The 21039-nt window shown below is 43.8% G+C and overlaps 1 protein-coding gene across 1 annotated transcript in view; it reads left to right on the forward strand.

The window, feature by feature from the left end:
- vps13a (vacuolar protein sorting 13 homolog A) overlaps positions 1-21039 on the forward strand; it is a 609759-nt gene that overhangs the window by 354185 nt on the left and 234535 nt on the right. Inside the window, exons 43-44 of the mRNA XM_068029994.1 lie at positions 6274-6432; positions 15289-15550. Of these exons, the coding sequence (XP_067886095.1) occupies positions 6274-6432; positions 15289-15550 (421 nt within the window). The remainder of the gene's footprint in view (positions 1-6273; positions 6433-15288; positions 15551-21039) is intronic.

The following is a 21039-nucleotide window of genomic DNA, read 5'->3' on the forward strand; positions in this document are numbered from 1 at the left end:
GTTTTCCCACACGCACAACAGTAGGTTTACTGGGCCCTACTGCGGCAGTTGAGACCACAGCCTGAGCTGCTGTGCTTTCTATTAGGGCCCCTTCTCCTACATGGTTCTGGTGTGCCCTGATTAATTCTACAGGTATTCCCCCTAATTTCCAGCAGTCAGCTTGAAGGTGACCTGCCTTGTTAGAGTGGAAATACACAGGTCTTTGGGTCTCTACTGCTCTCAGCAGCATCTTTTTTTGGCTTGAGGTGGGCCCCCTGTGTGTCCAGCTTTCTGTTCTCACCCTGGGCTGTTTGGGTTCCTATCATCCTCCCACCTTTTATCCTTTTCGGGTTTGTGGGGATGACTAGGGAAGAGTTTTCCTTGCGGTAAGGACTTATGCACAAAGATAAATTCATAAGCCAGAACTGTGGCCTGTCTGGCTCTTTGAATCTTTTGTTCCTCTGCGTGGGTTTTAATAGAAAGGCAAAGTGATTTTTAAAATTCCTCAAGAAGGATCACAACTCTGAGGTTTTCATCTGTGGGCTGCATCTTAAGTGTCCTTAGCCACTAGTCAAAAGCAAGCTGCTTAACTCTTTTTTTAAATTCAAGGTAAGTCTGGTCAGGCTGCTTCCAGAGGGTTCAGAATTTCTGGTGATATGCTTCCGGTACCAACTCATACGCCCCTCGGATAGCATTTTTAGTCATCTCATAATTTGATGAACTTTCATCTGGCAACAGTGAATAAACCTCATGGGCTTTTCCTGTTAGCTTGCTTGCCAGAAGTGCCAAGTTGATGATCCATCTAGGCCTCCTCCTGAAGTCCCCAGCATCACAGATGCCAGTCTTCAGCCAATTCCGTTCACTCCGCATGATATGAAGAAACGACTGCAGGCACTGAATACTGCAAAGGCTATGGGCCCTGTCAAAATTCCGGCAATAGTACTGAAAACCTGTGCTCCACAACATGCCATGCCAAGCTGTTCCAGTACAGCTACAACACTGGCATCTACCCAGCAATGTGGAAAATTGCCCAGGTATGTCCTGTACACAAAAAGCAGGACAGGTCCAACCTGCTAATTACCGCCCCATCAGCCTACTCTCAATCATCAGTAAAGTGGTGGAAGGAATCATCGACAGTACGATCAAGCAGCATTTGCTTAGCAATAACCTGCTCAGTGACGCTCGGTTTGGGTTCTGCCAGCGCCACTCAGCTCCTGACCACATTACAGCTTTGGTCTAAATGTGGAAAAAGAGCTGAACTCGAGGTAAGATGAGGTGAGAGTGACTGCCCTTGACATCAAGTCAGCATTTGACCGAGTATGGCATCAAGGAGCCCGAGCAAAACTGGAGTGAATGGCAATCAGGAGAAAACTCTCTGCTGGTTGGAGTCATACCTAGCACAAAGGAAGATGGTTGTGGTTGTTGGAGGTCAATCATCTCAGCTCTGGGAGATCACTGCAGGAGTTCCTCAGGGTAGTGTCCTGGACCCAACCATCTTCAGCTGCTTCATCAATGACCTTCCTTCAATCATAAGGTCAGAAGTGGGGATGTTCACTGATGATTGCACAATGTTCAGCATCATTCACGACTCCTTGTGTAGACAATATCCAGGCTTGGGCTGATAAGTGGCAAGTAACATTTGTGCCACACAAGTGCCAGGCAATGCCCATCTCCAACAAGAGATCATTTAACCATCTCCCCTTGACATTCAATGGCATTACCATCGCTGAATCCCCCATTATCTACATCCTGGGGGCTACCATTGACTAGAAACTGAACTGGAGTAGCCATATAAACAACGTGGCTAAAAGAGCAGGTCAGAGGCTAGGAATCTTGCGGCGAGTAACTCTGCTCCTGACTCCCCAAAGCCTGTGCACCATCTACAAGGCACAAGTCAGGAGTGTGATGGAATACTCTCCACTTGTCTGGATGGGTGCAGCTCCAACAACACTCAAGAAGCTCGACACCATCCAGGACAGAGCAGCCCGCTTGATTGGCACCCCACCCACAAATATTCACTCCCTCACAGTGGCAGCAGTGTGTACCATCTACTGCACTGCAGCAATGCACCAAGGCTCCTTAGACAGCACCGTCCAAACCCGCGACGTGTACCACCTTGAAGGACAAGGGCAGCAGATGCCTAGGAACAGCACCACCTGCAAGTTCCCCTCCAAGCCACACACCATCCTGACTTGGAACTATATTGCCATTCTTTCACTGTCGCTGGGTCAAACTCCTGGAACTTCCTTCCTAACAGCACTGTCGGTGTACCTACCCCACATGGACTGCAGTGGTTCAAGAAGGCAGCTCACCACCACCTTCTCAAGGGCAATGAGGCATGGGCAATAAATGCTGGCCTGGCCAGAGATGCCCACATCCCAGACACAAATTTAAAAAAACAGGGTCCAGCTCTCAGCCAGCCATCTCAGCTGTCTTTTCAAAAGTGACAAAAAGTGCTTCCACATCCCCCTCATTCAATATTGGAATCAACTGGGAGAACTTTAAGACATCAGCACATGGTGCTGAGCTAGGGGTCGCTTCCTCACTAGCCATGCCTGTACCTGAGTCTACCCCTCGTTAATTCAAGCCACCTTAGTTCTCTTGAAGGCAGAATTGTAGTTGGCTGTCTTCTCCTGGTTTTGACTGTAGCAGTCTGTAGGCTTGGAGGGTTCACAGTCGCAGACAGTTTTCAAACGTTTTGTGTTCTGGGGAGAAAGGAAAGCAGCAGCCTTCTCTGCTGCTGCCTACTCAGTTACCGCTTGTCTCTTTGTCTGTATAACAGCTTCCAGTTTCTTCAGAGAGGGACGGATGGTCACATGGTTCCATTAGGTTTTCTGGAATCTTCCAATGAAATTCAAGGTTCCACATGTCTAAGGATGTCAATTTACACATGATGGGGGTTTGCTCTTTCACAGTCAATATATGAGGATTGCCTTGACTGTTATGCTAATGAAGCCACTTTAGGTAATTCAAATCACTTAGAGCAAGCCATTGTCCTAGCTGGGCTTCTTGTTAGATTTTTGCCTCCAGTTCAAACTCCTGGTATTTCAGATGCAAATTGCGGTGGCCATCTTGGCTGCTAGTTTTTTGTAAAGTTGCTGGAGGATTTATTTCCATTAAAAGTCTAATGTAAGTTTCCAACTGATGAGGTTAATATTTCTTATTTGACATATAGGGTTTACCTAACTTTAGGCTGTGGATTATCCTATTAAGTGTACACACCCTTGTGAAAAGAGGATCTCTATCCATTGTCTCAACCTGGGTGAATCTAATGGCATCCTGTGCCTGCTGAAACTTGATTTAGTGTTGATGACTTTTTTTCTATCAATGACGCCACTCATTCACCAGAATGTTGCATGCAAACTGGCAAGGCGGTATCATGGTGTTCATCTCCAGGTCATTTACATCACCATTATCTTATCCTTGTTTCAGTATGCCACCTGCTACCATACCTCCCATCTTATCTCATTCCTACTCCCTTTCCACATACCCCTATAAGTCTCACTCAGTCACTCTTACTAACTTTGATGTACATCATAATTCACTCGACAAGCTCACCTTTGAATTCACTGCCCTGCTATCCACACATAACCTCACCCAGCACTCTCCCACCCAAATCCTTCCTTGACCGACACCATCCTTTTTTTGGTGATCAGTACCACTGGTGGTAGGAACACCAACCTCAAATAGTAGAATACTTTATTTAAATATGTATTTGGAGATGAAGGTATCCTACACACCATTTTCTGGTGTGCTGGTCCAGCATAAATAATGCCTATTTGAAATGAACATCTGGGGTTGGTAGGCAGCATAACTGAACAGGGGGTCATAGAAAACCTAACAATACAAAGGCGGGTTTATTTTAACCAAATCTATAACTTGAGTATTGCTGAAAACAGAGACATTTTGCCAAAGCTTTTCGTCTTGCATTCATCAGGACAATTTGCAAGAATATCAATGTCAGGGAAAGCAACAAATTTATACTAGATGAGAAGAGAGTGCTGATTGGTTGGCAAGTGGACTCTGATTGGTAGAGACGTTGCCATGGAGAATGCACCAGTTTATTGTGACTGACAGTTAACTGCCAAGCTGTGTTTGAAATTTAAACCAGGCAGCTTGACTCTGGTCAAGGCGTTGTCCTGAGGAATGAACCAGTGAATTGCTGTCGCTTATTTTGTTTAGCTGGAACAGGTGCAGTATTTGTACATGTTCTTTCTGTCTGCAAAGTACAGGGCCCTGTGTATTAATATATGTAGCTTCCAGTACGTGCAAATGCGAGCCCAACTAACAATCTTAAATTGGTTGTCAGCGTAATTCTTAGCACATTGAGGATTATTTAGCAAATGTTGTCCAATCGCGGAATCACATCTAATGTTGGACACTGTTTTGAGTTTTGCAAGCACGGGCTGAATTTCAATGCCAGTGTGATGCTTGGTATATAGGCCGTACGTCCAAAGACTGGCGAATCATATCAAACAACCATGTCTCTTCCGCTGTTTGCAACGGGCAAGATACAGGCCCCACACAACCAGCCTGTGCTTGCAAAACTCTGCCTGCTTTTGGAAAGAGCTAACCATTAGTCCCACTCCACTGCTCTTTCCCATAGTCCTGAAAATCTGGAAGCAGGGATCTGGGAGATCTGCGACTGAGCAACACAAGAGCTGAAATCTCTAATAATGGGGTGGAAGTGAAGCTGGCAAAGGGGGGCATCTGAGTGCTTGTAGGGGATAGAGCTTGGAAGCAGGCATGACTTTGGATAGAAGCTGAGTGCTGTGATCATTTGAAGGAGGTTTAGGAAACTGGATCAATTTGGGGATGCCAAATCTGGGAGCACTCAGGAGACTTGAGCTACTTAAGAGTTGGATTCTGATCGTACCTAGACTGGAGTCTTTGAATATTTAGGAGTTGGTGTCTCAAACTTGCGAATAGATGAAGGGGATATTTGGGACCTCGCAAGAATGGAATTGGTGCTGGGAGCACTTCAATAGGGTGAATTATGGGAACATTTGGAGGGACTGATTTCTGAAAGCACTTAGAATGTGATGTCTGTAGTTTGGAAGCATGTGACAGAGTATTGTGGGAGATCAGAGTGCCAGAGCCTGAAAGAACTTAAATGGAGTGAACTGGGCTATGGGGTCAGGGGGCACTTCAAAGTTTGGGAAAACAGGAGGGGTAAGGCTAGATACTAGAGCATGTGGGAGGAGGCAAGAGTGGGAGCACTGAAAAAGATTGAGGCTAGAGGGAGGTTGAGATTTGGGGGCAGAGCCCAAAGACTGACTGGAACTTTAGGCAGCAGAGAGTACAAAAACACCACAGGCTGAATTCAGGATTGAAGCCACCAAAATTGCACAGAGAGGATTAATAGTCTGTATGAACAGGGAAAAGCATGGGAGGCACAGGATATTATTAAAAATTCCAACCCGAGGCCTAACCAAAGAATTGAAACTCTAAGAAGCCTATGCAGGTTAGACATTTTGGTGCTATTGCAAGATGGGTTAAGTGAATTGGTTAAGTTTTGAGACTTTTCCCACAAAATTGTTAATTCTTTATTGAAGTTGTAAATGTTATTTTCAATGATACATAATGGGGCTGAATGGTGATGCAAATTAGAGGCTGAATGGTCTTGTTTTAAAACAAGATTTTAGCATTGTGAATGTTTGATTTTTTTGATGAAGCTTTTTTTGGGAGTTAGTGAAATAAGATTTGGTGTTTTTTGATCAGTTTGTTTTTGGGGAATGTGAAACTTGAAAGATCAATATGCTTTGTGTGAAACTTGAGTTGACTAGCATGTTCTGTTCTCTACAGATAAATCAGAACCCTTTCCACCTATCTGTTCTGTGTGATGCAACAAACCTAATTGCCAGTTGATCCAAATCAAAGGAACAGGGGTAGGCCAAGTCGGCCTCTCATGCCTGTTTGACTATTCGATCATGATTTATCTATATCATATCACACCATTTACCCATCTAACTGTAACCCTGTAATCTGTTTTGTGTAACAAAAATCTATCATTGAGTTTTGAAATCTTCAATTGGCCTAGCCTCAACAGCTTTTTGGGGGTGAGATATAGACTAACCCTGTGAGAAGTGCTTCCTGACATCACTCCTAAACGTCTTAGCTCTAATTTTAAGGTTATGCCCCCTTATTCTGGGCTCTCCCACCAGAACCAATAGTTTCTATCTATCCTATTAATGCCTTTAATCATCTTAAATGCCTCAATGTAAAAGTTTCATAAGTATTTACATTGTTTAGTGGATATGTTGTTAACCATCCTGAGCACCTCTTTCACTTCAGATAAAGAAGAAGGCTGTCAAAACCATGACAAAAACAGAAAATGAAGAGGAAAAAATCCATTCCCCTGCATATAAAACAGTTATTCAGATCTCTTCAAAAGACCAACTCAACATTACAATGTCAAAATGTGGTTTGACCATGCTTAACAATTTAGCAACGGTAAGAAATCTGTTTTTTAAAAAAGCTAGCCGATCTCCAATAGTACTTTGCATATGTTAAGCTAGATCATGCACTGCTTTATAATAGCAGGAGATTTATACCACATATAAAATATAGTATTCTGTTAAATTAGAAGTGTGTTTAAGGCTGCAAAGTCAACATGCTGCAATTAAATGCGAGTTCAAGATCAATTAAAGTTTAATTCCTGTGCTGAAGTGGTATCCCACTGACCCCACAAATTCTGGCAAAGCCAGCGTGGCATCACATTGGTGGGGTGCAATCTCGGCATAACGACAGGGATTGTGTTTTGAGGCATTTTTGCCCCCTGATCTTCACTTAAACCTATAACAGATCAGAGGTCATCAAATTGGATATTGGAGCATAACTCACTGATATGCGACAGACTAGCCAAGAAAGTTTAAAACTAATTATGCCTCAGCAAAGATAAATACTGCAACATGCATGGCATTTTCTGAAAGTCATCTTAAACAGTGACTTCAAACATTTTTTGGTCTCTTGGGTTCAAGAAGATTGGCATTTGTTCATGGGCAACACTAACCAGCTTAAGTTTAAGGCCTCCTTAGGCCAACAGCAGGTACCAGTGAATAGCTGAGTGGGGAGCAGCGAGCAGCATATGTCATCAAAAGAAAATTAGTCATTGACCAACCAATGACTGCCCGCTTTTCCTGACCGCCCCAAGGAAGGCTGCAAAATGACATGCCTGACAACAAAAGATTGAAACTGAGTTAATTATCTGCCAGATTTCATGATGTGTTACTTGAGCTAAGCAGATCTGCAATGTTCTAGGACACCATTGCTGATTAACTTGCAGGTCTGTCTCATTAATAGGAAATGAGGAGGTAATCTGTCAATGGGGATTGCAGTTCTTCACACTCTGCTCAAGATAATATTAAAGCTTGGATATTGGAGTGCAACTTATTGATATGGTAGGGACTAACCAAGAAAGTTTAGAACTAATTGTTCCTCTGCAAAGATCATCTCTTATTGTAGGACCATAAATGATGATGTGGTCCTGATTGGAAAAGCATTCAAAAGTTTTTTTTAAACTTTACATTTAGGTTGTGCTGATGGCAAGGGTGTCTTTATAGTTCATTCCTTGTTGCTCTGAGGAGGAGGTGGGCCCCTTCTTGAACCATTGATATCTTGACCTGAATTTTATTGGCCCCTGGGTGGCAGGAATGGAGGCGTGGGGGTTGGTGTGGAGGCTGGTAAAATAGCAGGGAGCTGCATCCAGACAGCAGTGGTGGCGTAGTGTTAATGTCACTGGACTAGTAATCCAGAGGTCTAGGCTAGTGCTCTGGGTTCATTGGTTCAAATCCCACTGCGGCGGATTGCAAAATTTGAATTCAATTAAAAAAAATATGGAATTAAAAGTTAGTCTAATGGTGACAATGAAACCATTGTCGATTGTTGTAAATACCCATCTGGTTCAGTAATGTCCTTTAGGGAAGGAAATCTGCCGCCCTCACCTGGTCTGGCCTACTTGTGACGCCAGACCCAGAGCAATGTGGTTGACTCTTAAATGCCCAGCAAGCCACTCAGTTGTATCAAACTGCAACAAAGTTTAAGGAAAGAAATAAAACCGGACGGGACACCCGGCATCGACTTAGGCACGGGAAATGACAGCAGCTGACCTAGCCCTGTCGACCCTGCAAAGTCCTCCTTACAAGAACACAAAGAAATAGGAGCAGAAGTCGACCTTATGACCCATTGAGCTTGCTCCACCATTCAATACGATCATGGCTGATCTTGGGCTTCAATTCCACTTTCCTGCCCGCTGCTCATATTCCTGGATTCCCTGCGAGATCAAAAATCTATCTATCCCAGCCTTAAATATATTCAACGATGGAGCATCCACAACCCTCTGGGTAGAGAATTCCAAAGATTCACAACCTTTTGAGTGAAGTAATTTCTCCTTATCTGAGTCCTGAATGATCGGCCCCTTATCCTGAGACTCTGCCCCCCGTTCTAGATTCCCTGACCAACGGAAACAATCACTCGGCTTCTACCTTATCAAGCCCTTTTGGAATCTTGTATGTCTCAATTAGATCACCTCTCATTCTTCAAAACTCCAGAGAATATAGGCCCAATTTACTCAGCCTCTCATCATAGGACAACCCCCTCATCCCAGGGACCAATTTAGTAAATCTTTGCTGCACCACTTCCAGTGCAATATATCCTTTCTTAAATGTGGGGACCAAAACTGCACACAGTATTCCAGGTGCGGTCTCACCAAAGCCCTGTACAATTTTAGTAAGACTTCTTTATTCCTGTACTCCAATCCCCTTGTGATAAAGGCCAACATGCCATTTGCCTTCCGAATTGCTTGCAGTACCTTCATGTTAACTTTCTGCATTCCTTGTACGAGTACCCCCAAGTCTCTCTGAACATCAACACTTACCAGTTTCACAACTTTAAAAAAAATATATATTCTGCTTTTCTATTTTTATGACCAAAGTGAACAACTTCACACTTCCCTACATTATACTCCATTTGCCATCTTGCTCGCTCACTTAACCTGACTATATCTCTTTGCAGCCTCTCTACATCCTCCCTGCAGTTTACCATTCCACTGAGCTTTGTAGCATCAGCAAACGTAGATACATTACTCTCTGTCTCTTCATCCAAGTCATTAATAGAGATTATAAATAGTTGAGGCCCCAGCACTGATCCTTGCGGCACCCCGCTATTCACTGCCTGCCAACTTGAAAATGCCCCATTTATGCCCACTCTCTGGTTCCTAGCTGTTAACCAATCCTCTATCCATGCTAATATATTACCTCCAACACCATGAGCCCTCACTAACATCTGGGGACTTGTGCCAAAATGGGGACAGCTGTCCCACAGACTAGTCAAGCAACAGCCATACATAGTCATACTCCTGGAATTGTACCTTGCAGGCAATGGCCCAGACACCACCATCACCATCCCTGGGTATATCCTGTAACACCAGCAGGATAGACTCCCACAGAGCTGGCAGCACAGTGATATACAGTTGGGAGGAAGTTGCTTTGGGAGTCCTCAACACTGACTCCGGACCCCATGACCTCTCATGGCATCAGGTCAAACATGGGCAAGGAAACTTCCTGCTGATTACCACCTACCACACCCCCTCGGCTGAAGAATCGGTGCTTCTCCATGTTGAACACCAATTGGAAGAAACACTAAGGGTAGCAAGGGGCACAGAATGTACTCTGGGTGAGGGACTTCAATGTCCATCATCAAGAGTGGCTTGGTAGCACCACTACTGACCGAGTTGGCCAAGTTCTAAGGAACATAGCTGCTCAACTGGGTCTGCTGCAGGTAGTGAGGGAACCAACAAGAGGGAAAAGCCTACTTGACCTCATCCTCACCAATCTACCTGTTGTAGATACAACTGTGCATGACAGTATTGGTAGGTGAGACCACCGCACAGTCCTTGTGGAGACGAAGACGCCTTCACAGTGAGAATGCCCAGCATGGTGTTGTGTGGCACTAACACCATGATAAATGGGATAGGTTTCGAACAGATCTAGTAACTCGAAACATGGGCATCCATGACATGAGACGCTGTGGGCCATCAGCAGCAACAGAATTGTATTCAACCACAATCTTAAACATCATGGCCCAGCATATCCCCCACACTACCAATACCATCAGGTTGGGGGACCAACCTGGGCAATAAATGCTGGCCTAGCCTGCGACGCCCACATCCCATGAATAAATTTTTTAAAAAACTCCCGAAAGCAGTCCCAGCGGCAGGCAGGAGGTGGGTCAGGGAGCAGATCAGCTGACCACTCCACAGTGGCAGGCAGTTGATTTGCATAATTAAGGCCCCCATTAGGGGCCATGAAGCTACCAGCACTTTGCTGGCAGTGGGGTGGCTTCCCCACCACATGGGGAGGCCACCAGCTTCATGGAGGTGGCCTTCCCGCAGCAGCCCGAGGGGCCATTGGAGCCTGAAAGGCAGTCCCCAAGGCCTCAATGATCAATGCCCCCATCCCCCGGTGGGATTTTCCCTCCGATTGGCAGGGCCTTTTGCCCTTGGCCATCCTGAATTTATTATTTCTACTCAACAGTCTGAGGTCACCTCCATTTTGAGGCCTCTTGATGTCTTCTACCGGCCTTAGCAGCATCCACCTCACGTGGTGGCACTGCTGAGGTTTCAGATCTGCCCACCCTCTGGGCCATCAGCATCAGGAGCTCTCCTGCCTTCCTTAATTATATGGTGGGCCCATAGGTGGCCAATTAGGAGGCCACCTCCAGTAAAATCACTGAGCCAGTCCTGCTGCTGGCATGTGCGGGCTCAGGACCTGCATTTGGTCCTGATGTCGGGGTCCCGAAGCCCAGGTAGAATTCAGCCCTTTGCAGTGATGCTATTTCCACAATGATATGAAGTCGGGAATTCTGGGATATTGACCCACCAGCAATGAAGAAACAACAATATATGTTCAAATCAAAAAGGTGTGTTATATGAGAGAAACGTGGAAGTAATGGCATTCCCAAGACATTCTTGTTGCTCTTGGTAGAGATTGCAGGGAGGGAAGGTGCTGTCTGAGATACCTTGGTAAGTTGCTGCTGCATCCTGTAGATGGTACTTCCTACAGCTCCAGTGCACCAGTGGTGGAGGAAGTGGATATTAAGTCCAGTGGCAGGGCATCAACCAAGCAGACCACTCTGTCTTGGTATTGAGCTTCTTAAGCATTGCATCTGCACCCAACCAGCTAAGTGGTGACTATTCTGTCACACTTCTGAATTGAATCATGTAGATGAAGCTTCGATAAGTCATAAGGTGAGCCATTCATCATGGAGTGCCCATCCTCTGCCCTGGTATTGTAGCAGTGTTGATATTATTGGTCCAGTTAAGTTTCTGGTTACTGGCAACCCTTATGTTGATTGTAGGCACTCTGCAATGTTGGTGCCATTGAAGATCACGGGGAGTTAATTGGACTTGCTCTTATGGAAAATGACTAGACTTGCTCTTAAGTTGGTAATTATCCAGTACGAAAGTGGTGCAGATGTCACCAAGACTTTCTGAATTTAGGCAAGTGTGGTATGTCCCTCCGTATTGGGAAAGCAGAAACTTCATCTGTACCAATTTCCCAGCAGCTTTATTTTGAAAATTTTAAGCACTGTGATGGATTTCATGCGTCAGACACCAATCTGACCCAAATAAAAGCAGCAACATCAGCATTGAAAGAATATTTAACAATTATGTTTTGTAAGTGGTAAACTTTTTTTGTATCTGTAATATTTTGTGAATTGTTGTTTGCATATGCCTGGATAATATAAATGTTGATGTGGAGAAGGTAGCCTCTCGTGACATCAAAGAATTATATAGAATTTATAAAACCAAAACATAATTGAAGGATTTACATGTTACCATGTTGTAACTTTATAAAGTAATCATTTGCAAATTATAAAGAAATTCTGTATAATTTTCATGATTTAAATCTAAATTTTGTAATTATACATATTTGATATCAATAAATGAAAGTCAGATCTTTGTTAATGGCTGTCTGAGAGACTTATTAGTAAGGCAAATTCAGTTCTGCGGTAATGGCAGAACCTAAGAGATTAGTAAAGAGGTAGTCAGATTCTGAATTGGCATCATTCTTCTGAAAATCTCATCCTCTAGCATTAAGCCATATTCATTTGGGTTGAAGATCACATAGAAGTGGAGGACTTGCCTTTTAGAGATTTTATGATGTCCTGACAGAACCTTTCAACTCCTATGCAGATATAAGAGTGAATTTTACCCTGGAGCATTAGTTCACTAAATGGAAAAGTCCTGGGGAAAATTGATGTACAGAGAGATTTGGGTGTTCAGGTCCATTGTTCCCTGAAGGTGGCAACGCAGGTCAAGAAGGCATACGGCATGCTTTCCTTCATCGGACGTGGTATTGAGTACAAGGGTTGACAGGTCATGTTACAGTTGTATAGGACTTTGGTTCGGCCACATTTGGAATACTGCGTGCAGTTCTGGTCGCCACATTACCAAAAGGATGTAGATGCTTTGGAGAGGGTGCAGAGGAGGTTCACCAGGATGTTGCCTGGTATGGAGGGCGCTAGCTATGAAGAGAGGTTGAGTAGATTAGGATTATTTTCATTAGAAAGACGGAGGTTGAGGGGGGACCTGATTGAGGTGTACAAAATCATGAGAGGTATAGACAGGGTGGATAGCAAGAAGCTTTTTCCCAGAGTGGGGGATTCAATTACTAGGGGTCACGAGTTCAAAGTGAGAGGGGAAAAGTTTAGGGGGCATATGCATGGAAAGTTCTTTACGCAGAGGGTGGTGGGTGCCTGGAACGCGTTACCAGCGGAGGTGGTAGACACGGGCACGATAGCGTCTTTTAAGATGTATCTAGACAGATGCATGAATGGGCAGGAAGTAAAGAGATACAGACCCTTAGAAAATAGGCGACATGTTTAGATAGAGGATCTGGATCGGCGCAGGCTTGGAGGGCCGAAGGGCCTGTTCCTGTACTGTAATTTTCTTTGTTCATTTTTACCAGTCTGGTGAATTGTTTGCTCTACTGCAAGTATTTCAGCTATTTTTCATAACAAAATTCACCACTGTGCCAGTAGTACCAAACTTTAAAATTAGTCACCTTGATACATAGTTCTTCAGAGGGACATTGGCAGCATGATTATGAATTTTGCTGAGTGATAGGAAACTGAGTAGTGGCGAACAGGTGTTTTTCTGACTTAAAGAAGGTATACAGTGGGGTCCCCCGGGGTCCGTACCAGGACCACTGCTCTTCATGATATAAACGAATGACCTAGCACTGGAGAAGCATCACCAGAGGTGCCTCCACAAGATTCCCCAAATCCAGTGGCAGGAAAGGTGGTCCAACAGCAGTGTCCTCTTGCAAGCCAACCTGCCCAGCATTGGGACGCTAATCACCCAAAACCAGATCTGCTGGGCGGGATATGTCATTCACATGCCTGATACCAGAACTCGGTCACGGCAGGAGACTCCCAGGAGGACGACGAAAATGCTTTAGAGATGTCTTCAAAGCAACCCGGAAGAGATCAGACATCCCCGACGCTTCATGGAAGTCCCTGGCTCATGACCATCGGACATGGAGAAAGCTCATTCAGGAAGACATCGTACACCTTGAGAGACATTGTTGCAAACATGCGGAGGCGACACTGAGGCATCAGAGGGAGCGCACAAACCTCCAAATCACTCACCTTCCTGACCTTTCAAGCACCACCTGCCCCTCGTGGCAGAGTCTGCAGATCATGCATTAGACTTATCAGCCATCTCAGAACCCATTGAACCGGAGTGGAAGCAAATCATCCTTGATCCTGAAGGACTGCCTAAGAAGAATGACCTAGACTTGGGTGTACAGGGCATAGTTTAAAAATTTGCAGATGATAGAAAACTTGGAAGTATTGTGAACTGTGACGAGGAGAGTGATAGACTTCAAGAGGACATAGACAGGCTGGAGGTATGGATGGGCCTGTGGCAGATTAAATTTAATCCAGAGAAGTGTGAAGTGATATGCTTTGGGAGAGAAAATGAGGAGAGGCAATATGAAATAAAGGGTACAATTATAAAGGGAATACAGGAACAGAGAGACCTGGGAGTAAATGTGCACAGATCGTTGAAGGTGGCAGAGCAGGTTGGAAAAAGTGGTTAAAAAGGCAAACGGGATGCTGGGTTTTATAAATAGAGGCATAGAGTACAAAAGCAAGGAAGCTATGATGAACTGGAGTATTGTCTAATTCTGGACACTTGACTTTAATAAGGATGTGAAGGCTTAGAGAGGGTGCAGAAAAGATTTAGGAGAACAGTTCCTGGGCTGTGGGACTTCAGTTACTTCAGATTGGAGAAGCTGAGGTTATTCTCCTTAGAGGAGATTTGATAGAGGTGCTCAAGGTCATAAGGGGTCTAAATAGAGTCGCTAGGGAGAAACTGTCCTCATTGGCAGAAGGGTCAAGAACCAGTGGACACCGATTTAAGGTCAATGCAGAAGAAGCAATGGCATCATGAGGAAAAACTTTTTCATGCAGCATGTGGTTAGGATCTGGAATGCACTGCCTGAGAGTGTGGTGGAAGTGGATTCAATTGTGGTTTTCAAAAGGGAATTGGATAAGCACCTTAAGAGAAATAAGTTGCAGGGTTACGGGGAAAGGATAGGGACTAGCTGAGTTGCTCTTGCAGAGAGCCAGCATGGACACAATGGGCCAAATGGCTGCCTTCTGTGCTGTTACCATTCTATTTTATGAATTCTTCAAAATTTATCAGTATTTTTATAGTTTTCTCCAAAAGTGACATCTCTTTGTTAATGAAAATGGCTTTATTCCAGTATTGATTTCCGTCACTTCATAAAGTATTCTTAGGCCTTAATTGTAGTTAATAGCCATGTCAATTTTTGTAATCAAAGCTTGATAATGGCCGCTTGTAACTTCGACCTGCACTTTAAAGCTTGTACCAAGTGGGATTGGTTTCAAAGACCACAGGACAACCTAAATGAAAGCACTAGGTGGAATCTCTTCCAATGCAGTAGACATTGACTGCCATTTTGTCCCTTGGTGATATTTCCCAGCTAATGTGATCTGAGGCTCAAACACTGTAGCAGTATGTGGTCTATGTTCCTTATTAGGCTAAAAAATAAGACCCTAGAAGGTAGGCAGTCTATTTTGTGAAAATATTTCACAGTTTTTACTGTTACTTTTTTTTTAAAAAAGCATTACAGAAAGAAAAAAAAGATCTCTACATTCTTTATAAGTATATGCAAAGGAATACATGACCGGATACTTTTATGTACAAAAAACATCTTCATTTCCTTAAGAATTGGACCTATCACACAAATGGTGATTTATATCTTGCACTTCACTTTCCAGGCATTTGCTGAAGCAGCTGGCCAAACTAGTGACATTTTTCAGAGAGACCAAGCACCTTTTACGGTAAAGAATTCCCTAGGACTTGTTGCTACAATTTATCCCAGTGATTCATTTACTGTCATTGATGAATATCGCCAAAAAATATCTTACGAACTTAAAGATGGAGAGTTTCTCAATATGGATTACCAACGAACAAAGAATGAAAAGGAACAACTATCAAAGCTGTCTAATGAGAACAGCAAATTGTTTTATGTTTCACTGAGTAAGTGCATTCTTTTCCTGTTTTTTTAAACTATTGAGGTAAATGCAAGTTCATTATTTCTTTAATTGTGAAGTGACCAGCTTTGTCATGTGGCTCGCTTTAATTGAAGACTGTTGTCTTGAAAATCTTCAAACTATTTGATCTCCCTATAAAATATGTTGTGCATTTAGTAATATTAACATTAAAGTTAAGAAAATAGAACACCTTGGGATGATGAGCTTCACATGTGTAACCAGAATCATTTTCCAATATACCCTCTAATTTAGTTTTCATTCAAATGAAAATGCATGTCTGATTATAAACACTTATGTGTACTTCTCTAATGTGTGGTATAAAAGAGCATGTAATTGAGCTGTGGAATATGATCTAAATCTAACTTGTGACACTAACAGTAAATCATGTATATCAAAGTAGTAAAGAGAAAGGGAAAAAGCAAAATGACAAACAATGAGAGATTGAGATTTTAAAGGCCTGGATTGAGAGAGCCAAGTAAATGGGTTTTGGGTAGGTATCTAAAGAACAAGGAGGTATCGACTAAAAGGTCAGGCTCCAATGACAGAAAATAACAAGCAATAACCTGAAGTTTAAGGAAAGGAGGGTGCAGGCTGGGTGGAGAAGATAGTTTATAGGCTGGAATGTTCCATGTTACATGTTGAATAGAATGGCATGTGATATATCACTATTTCTTTGAATTCTTTGAATTATTGAATTCTGATCTATTACATAAATCAGGAAGCATGTTGAGGAATAGAATGAGGCAGCAATTATTGGTAAAATGTCATCTCTGTATGCTATGTCCATAACATACAATGCTTCTTAGAAGTGCTGCATGTTAAAAATGATACAACTCGCTCCTAACAACGTTCTGATCTGGAGCTCCATGTCAGAAAAAAAAAACTGGAAATGAGCTTTCGATTTCCTCCCATTTTGAATCCCATTTCTTTTAGAGTTTCACCCATCTGGTAGAAACTAACACTGGGAATATTCCAATGGATTCTGGCGGGTGCACTGTTCAGTATTTAGAGCTGTTCATGTCTTTTGCCCTGTGCTTCCATGGATACAGTGCTGAGAGTTTCTGCTAGGTTGTGCTGGTTTTTCAGTGCAATTCACCTGAAATTGGCTGAACAATGACAAAACATCAAGGAATTTTAAACGTGAATTACATCCAGCACATATAGGTTCCGTGATCTATTGCGCTAATTAAAAAAAAAAGTTAGCTGGAAGCCGGCCTTGCTCACAAAACTCGCCACACCTCCAGATCAAACTAATCAACGTTGCAAGTTTCCTTTAATAGTGCCTGTTTGTGGGCCTTCAAGGTGGCTCTTAAAATGAGCTTTTTTAACATATAAGGACACTTAAAATCTTTGAAGTATTTGTCATTTACTAAAGCTGATAACTGTACGCCAGTGTAATTCGTACATGATCTGTATATTTTTTTTAAGTTATTTTCAGTTATTTCAAATCGCGTTACTCACAGGTGCTGGACTAGACATTGACAAAAAATGCTTATTTTCTGTGATACACCTATTTTCAGCTGTCTTAATACAACTACACTGGGTTGTCACTCAATTACTAAAACAGCTTTTTCTTTAGAGGATAGCTTAGAGATGGGAGCTGCACAATTTACCCAGTGGGCACAGGTGCCTGTAGCCATGGTGGGGGAACAAGGGTAGCACAGGTGCCAACTTGCCTGAGGGTGAAGACACTCATGAGTTCTGCAGAGGACCCAGATGGGGTATCCTGCAGAGAAAGGGTGAAGGCTATCCACATTGAAACATTTAGTGCATTGGCAGGCCTGCCAGAAAGCCTATGGCCAATGTCCAATCAAGAAATATGGAGGAATCTGGCATCAAAATGGCTCAGGGTTTTGCGCAATGTTTGAAGCCCATCCTATTCAGCGTGAAAGTGGTGGCCAACTCCATGAAAAGACTTGTAGACCCAACCATGCAAGGGCATCTGATGACTAATGTCTCAGCTTCCATTGTAGCACCAGCAGAAGTCACCTAATGTTTGGGTGTGTCACAGCAGCCCTGAAATCTGCTGTCCAATACAATGCTAGGATTGCTGAGGCGCCGTGGAGCACGAACCTGCTTTCCTCTCTCAGTATAACAGCATTCATCCTCCCATCCCTGCCACTTTGCCAGTTTCTTTGCTGTTGCCTGTCTGCCAGCCAGCCCAGTCTGCTATCACCCATGCAGAGATGGTACAGTCAGCAGTTGGATTTTGTAAGGTCCAAGGCTGGTTGAGGTTTTCCTGTAAGGCCATCTGCAGACTCCTCCAGTGAAACTCAGCAGCATTCTACCAGTCATTCTGCAGCTACTGAGGTAGCACTGTGTAAGAGGACACCAACAAGTGTGGAAGATATAGAGGAACAAATTTGAAGGTATTTGCAGAGAAGTGCAAGAATTAGAGAGTAGTTAAAATGGGGGACTTTAATTATCCTAATATAGACTGGGATAGTAGTAGTATAAAAGGCAGGGAGGGGCAAGAGTTTCTAGAATGTGTTTAGGAGAATTTTCTAAATCATTATGTTTCCAGCCTAACGAGGAAGGAGGCATTTCTGGATTTGGTACTGGGGAATGAGGTGGGTCAAGTGTCAATAGGGGTAGGGGACAGTGACTGTAGCATCATAAGGTTTAGGTAAGCTATGGAAAGGAACAAGGCGAAATCCAGAGTAAAAATAATTAATTGAGAGAGGGGCAACTTCAATGGACAGAAGGCACAGAAAGAGGCCACTTGGCCCATCATGTCTGTGCCAGCTGACAAACAATCCACCTATTCTAATCCCACCTTCCAGCATTTGGTCCGTAGCCCTGCAGCTTACGGCACTTGAGGTGCATATCCAGACTCCTTTTGAATGAGTTGAGTGTCTCTACCTCAACTACCCTTTCAGGCAGTGAGTTCCAGACTACCATCACCCTCTGGGTAAAAAGGTTTTTCCTCATCTCCCCTCTAATTTTTCTACCAGTCACTTTAAATCTATGTCCCCTCATCACAGACCTCTCTGCTAAGGTGAATAGACCCTTCACCTCCACTCTATCCAGGCCCCTCAAGATTTTGTATATTTTCAATCAGATCTCCCCCCTCAGCCTTCTCTGTTCCAAGGAGAACAACCTGAACCTATCCAATATTGCGTCATAGCTGCATTTTTCCAGTCCTGGCAACATCCTCGTAAATCTCTTCTGTATCCTCTCTAGTGCAATTACATCAGTGCATCCATCTTCAGCCAGAAGTACTGAGTGGATGATCCATCTTGGCCTCCTCTTGAGGTGCCCAGCATCACAGATGCCAGTCTTCAGCCAATGTAATTCACTCCACGTGATATCAAGAAACGGCTCAAATCTAACCCAGCCAATTACTGCCATGTTAGTATACTCCCGATCATCAGCAAATTGATGGAAGGGGTTGTTGACAGTGCTATCAAGCAACGCTTGCTCAGCAATAACCTGCTCAATGACGCTCAGTTTGGGTTCTGCCAGGGCCACTCAGCTCCTGACCTCATTACAGCCTTGGTACAAATGTGGAAAAAGAGCTGAACTCAAGAGGTGAGGTGAGAGTGACTGCCCTTGACATCAAGGCAGCATTTGACCGAGTATGGCATCAAGGAGCCCTAGCCAAACAGAAGTCAATGGGAATCGGGAGAAAATTCTCTGCTGGTTGGAGTCATATCTTAGGGGGTCAATCATCTGAATCAACTCCCTTCTTAACAGTACTTTTGGTGTATCTATACCCCAAGGACTGCAGTAGTTCAAGAAAGCAGCTCACCACCACCTTCTGAAGGGCAATTTGGGTTGGGCAATAAATGCTGGCCTAGCCAGCGACACCCACCTTCCATAACGAATAAACAAAAAAGGAGCAGCGGGAACTGGCACAAATGGTTTCAGGGCAGGTTGAGAAAATCGTTAATAAAGCATATGGGATTCTGGGCTTTAAAAGTAAGATTATAAGAAATAGGAGCAGGAGTAGGCCATTCAGCCCCTCGGCCTGCTTCACCATTCTATAAGATCACGGTTATCTGATTGTGGTCTTAACTCCACTTTCCTGCCTGTCCCTCATAACCTTTTATTTCCTTGTCAGTCAAAAGCGGTCTAGTTCAGCCTTGAATATTGCTCTCTGGGGACAAGAATTCCAAAGATATACAACCCTCTGAGAGAAGAAATTCCGGAGGCTATGGGCCTTGAAACTGTGTTTCCCATTTTCTAGTTTTGCTCATGAGGGGAAAGATCTTAGCCTCTACCCTGTCAAGCTACTCTCAGAATTTTATATGTTTCCATAAGACCACCTCTCATTCTTCTAAACTGCAATGAGTATAGGCCCAAACTGCTCAGCCTTTCCTCATAAAACCGCCCCTTCATCCCATGAGTCAGCCTAGTGAATCTTCTCTGAACTGCTTCCAATGCAAATATATCCCTCCTTAAGTAAGGAGACCAAAAGTATATGCAGTACTCCAGGTGCAGTCTCACCAATGCCCCGTACAGTTGGAGCAAGACTTCCCCACTTCTACACTCCATCCCCCTTGCAATAAATGCCAAGGTTCCATGTGCTTTCCTAATTACTTGCCATACCTGCATGCTAACTTTTTGTGATTTTTTTTTTTGGCGCATAGAATACAAAAACAAGGAAGTTATAATAAGCTGTATAAAACACTGGTTTGGCCTCAACTGGAGTATTGTGTCCAGTTCAGGACACCACATTTTCGGAAGTGTGTTAAGCCATCAGAGAGGGTGCAGAAAAGATTCATTTTTTCTTCTTCGTTCGTGGGATTTGGGCGTTGCTGGCTAGGCGAGCATTTATTGCCCATCCCTAATTGCCCTTGAGAAAGTGGTCGTGAGCTGCCTTCTTGAATCGTTGCAGTCCATGTGGGTTAGGTACACTCACAATTAGGAAGGGAGTTCCAGGATTTTGACCCAGCAACAGTGAAGGAATGGCAATATAGTTCCAAGTCAGGATGGTGGGTGGCTTGGAGGGGAACTTGCAGGTGGTGGTGTTCCCATGTATCTGCTGCCCTTGGCCTTCTAGGTGGTAGAGGTCATGGGTTTGGAAGATACTGTCTAAAGAGCCTTGGTGTGTTGCTGCAGTGCATCTTTCCACATTGCTGGTTTGATGTCCGTGTTGTAGCTGTACTGGACCAGTTTTGCTAGGGGCGCAACAGGTTCTGGAGCACAGGTCTTCAGTACTGTTGTGGGAATGTTGTCAGAGCCCATAGCCTTTGCAGTATCCAGTGCCTTCAGTCCTTTCTTCATATCACGTGGAGTGAATCAAATTGGTTGAAGACTGGTATCTGTGATGCTGGGGACTTCAGGAGGAGGCAGAGTTGGATTATTCACTTGGTACATCTGGCTGAAGATTGTTGCAGATGCTTCAGCCTTGTCTTTTGCACTGATGTGCTGGGCTCCCCCATCATTGAGGATGGGGATATTTGTGGAGCCACCTCCTCCAGATAGTTGTTTAATTGTCCACCAGCATTCATGACTGGATGTGGCAGAACT

Source organism: Heterodontus francisci, chromosome 4 (genome assembly GCF_036365525.1).
Source record: "Heterodontus francisci isolate sHetFra1 chromosome 4, sHetFra1.hap1, whole genome shotgun sequence".
Taxonomy (NCBI): Eukaryota; Metazoa; Chordata; class Chondrichthyes; order Heterodontiformes; family Heterodontidae; genus Heterodontus; species Heterodontus francisci.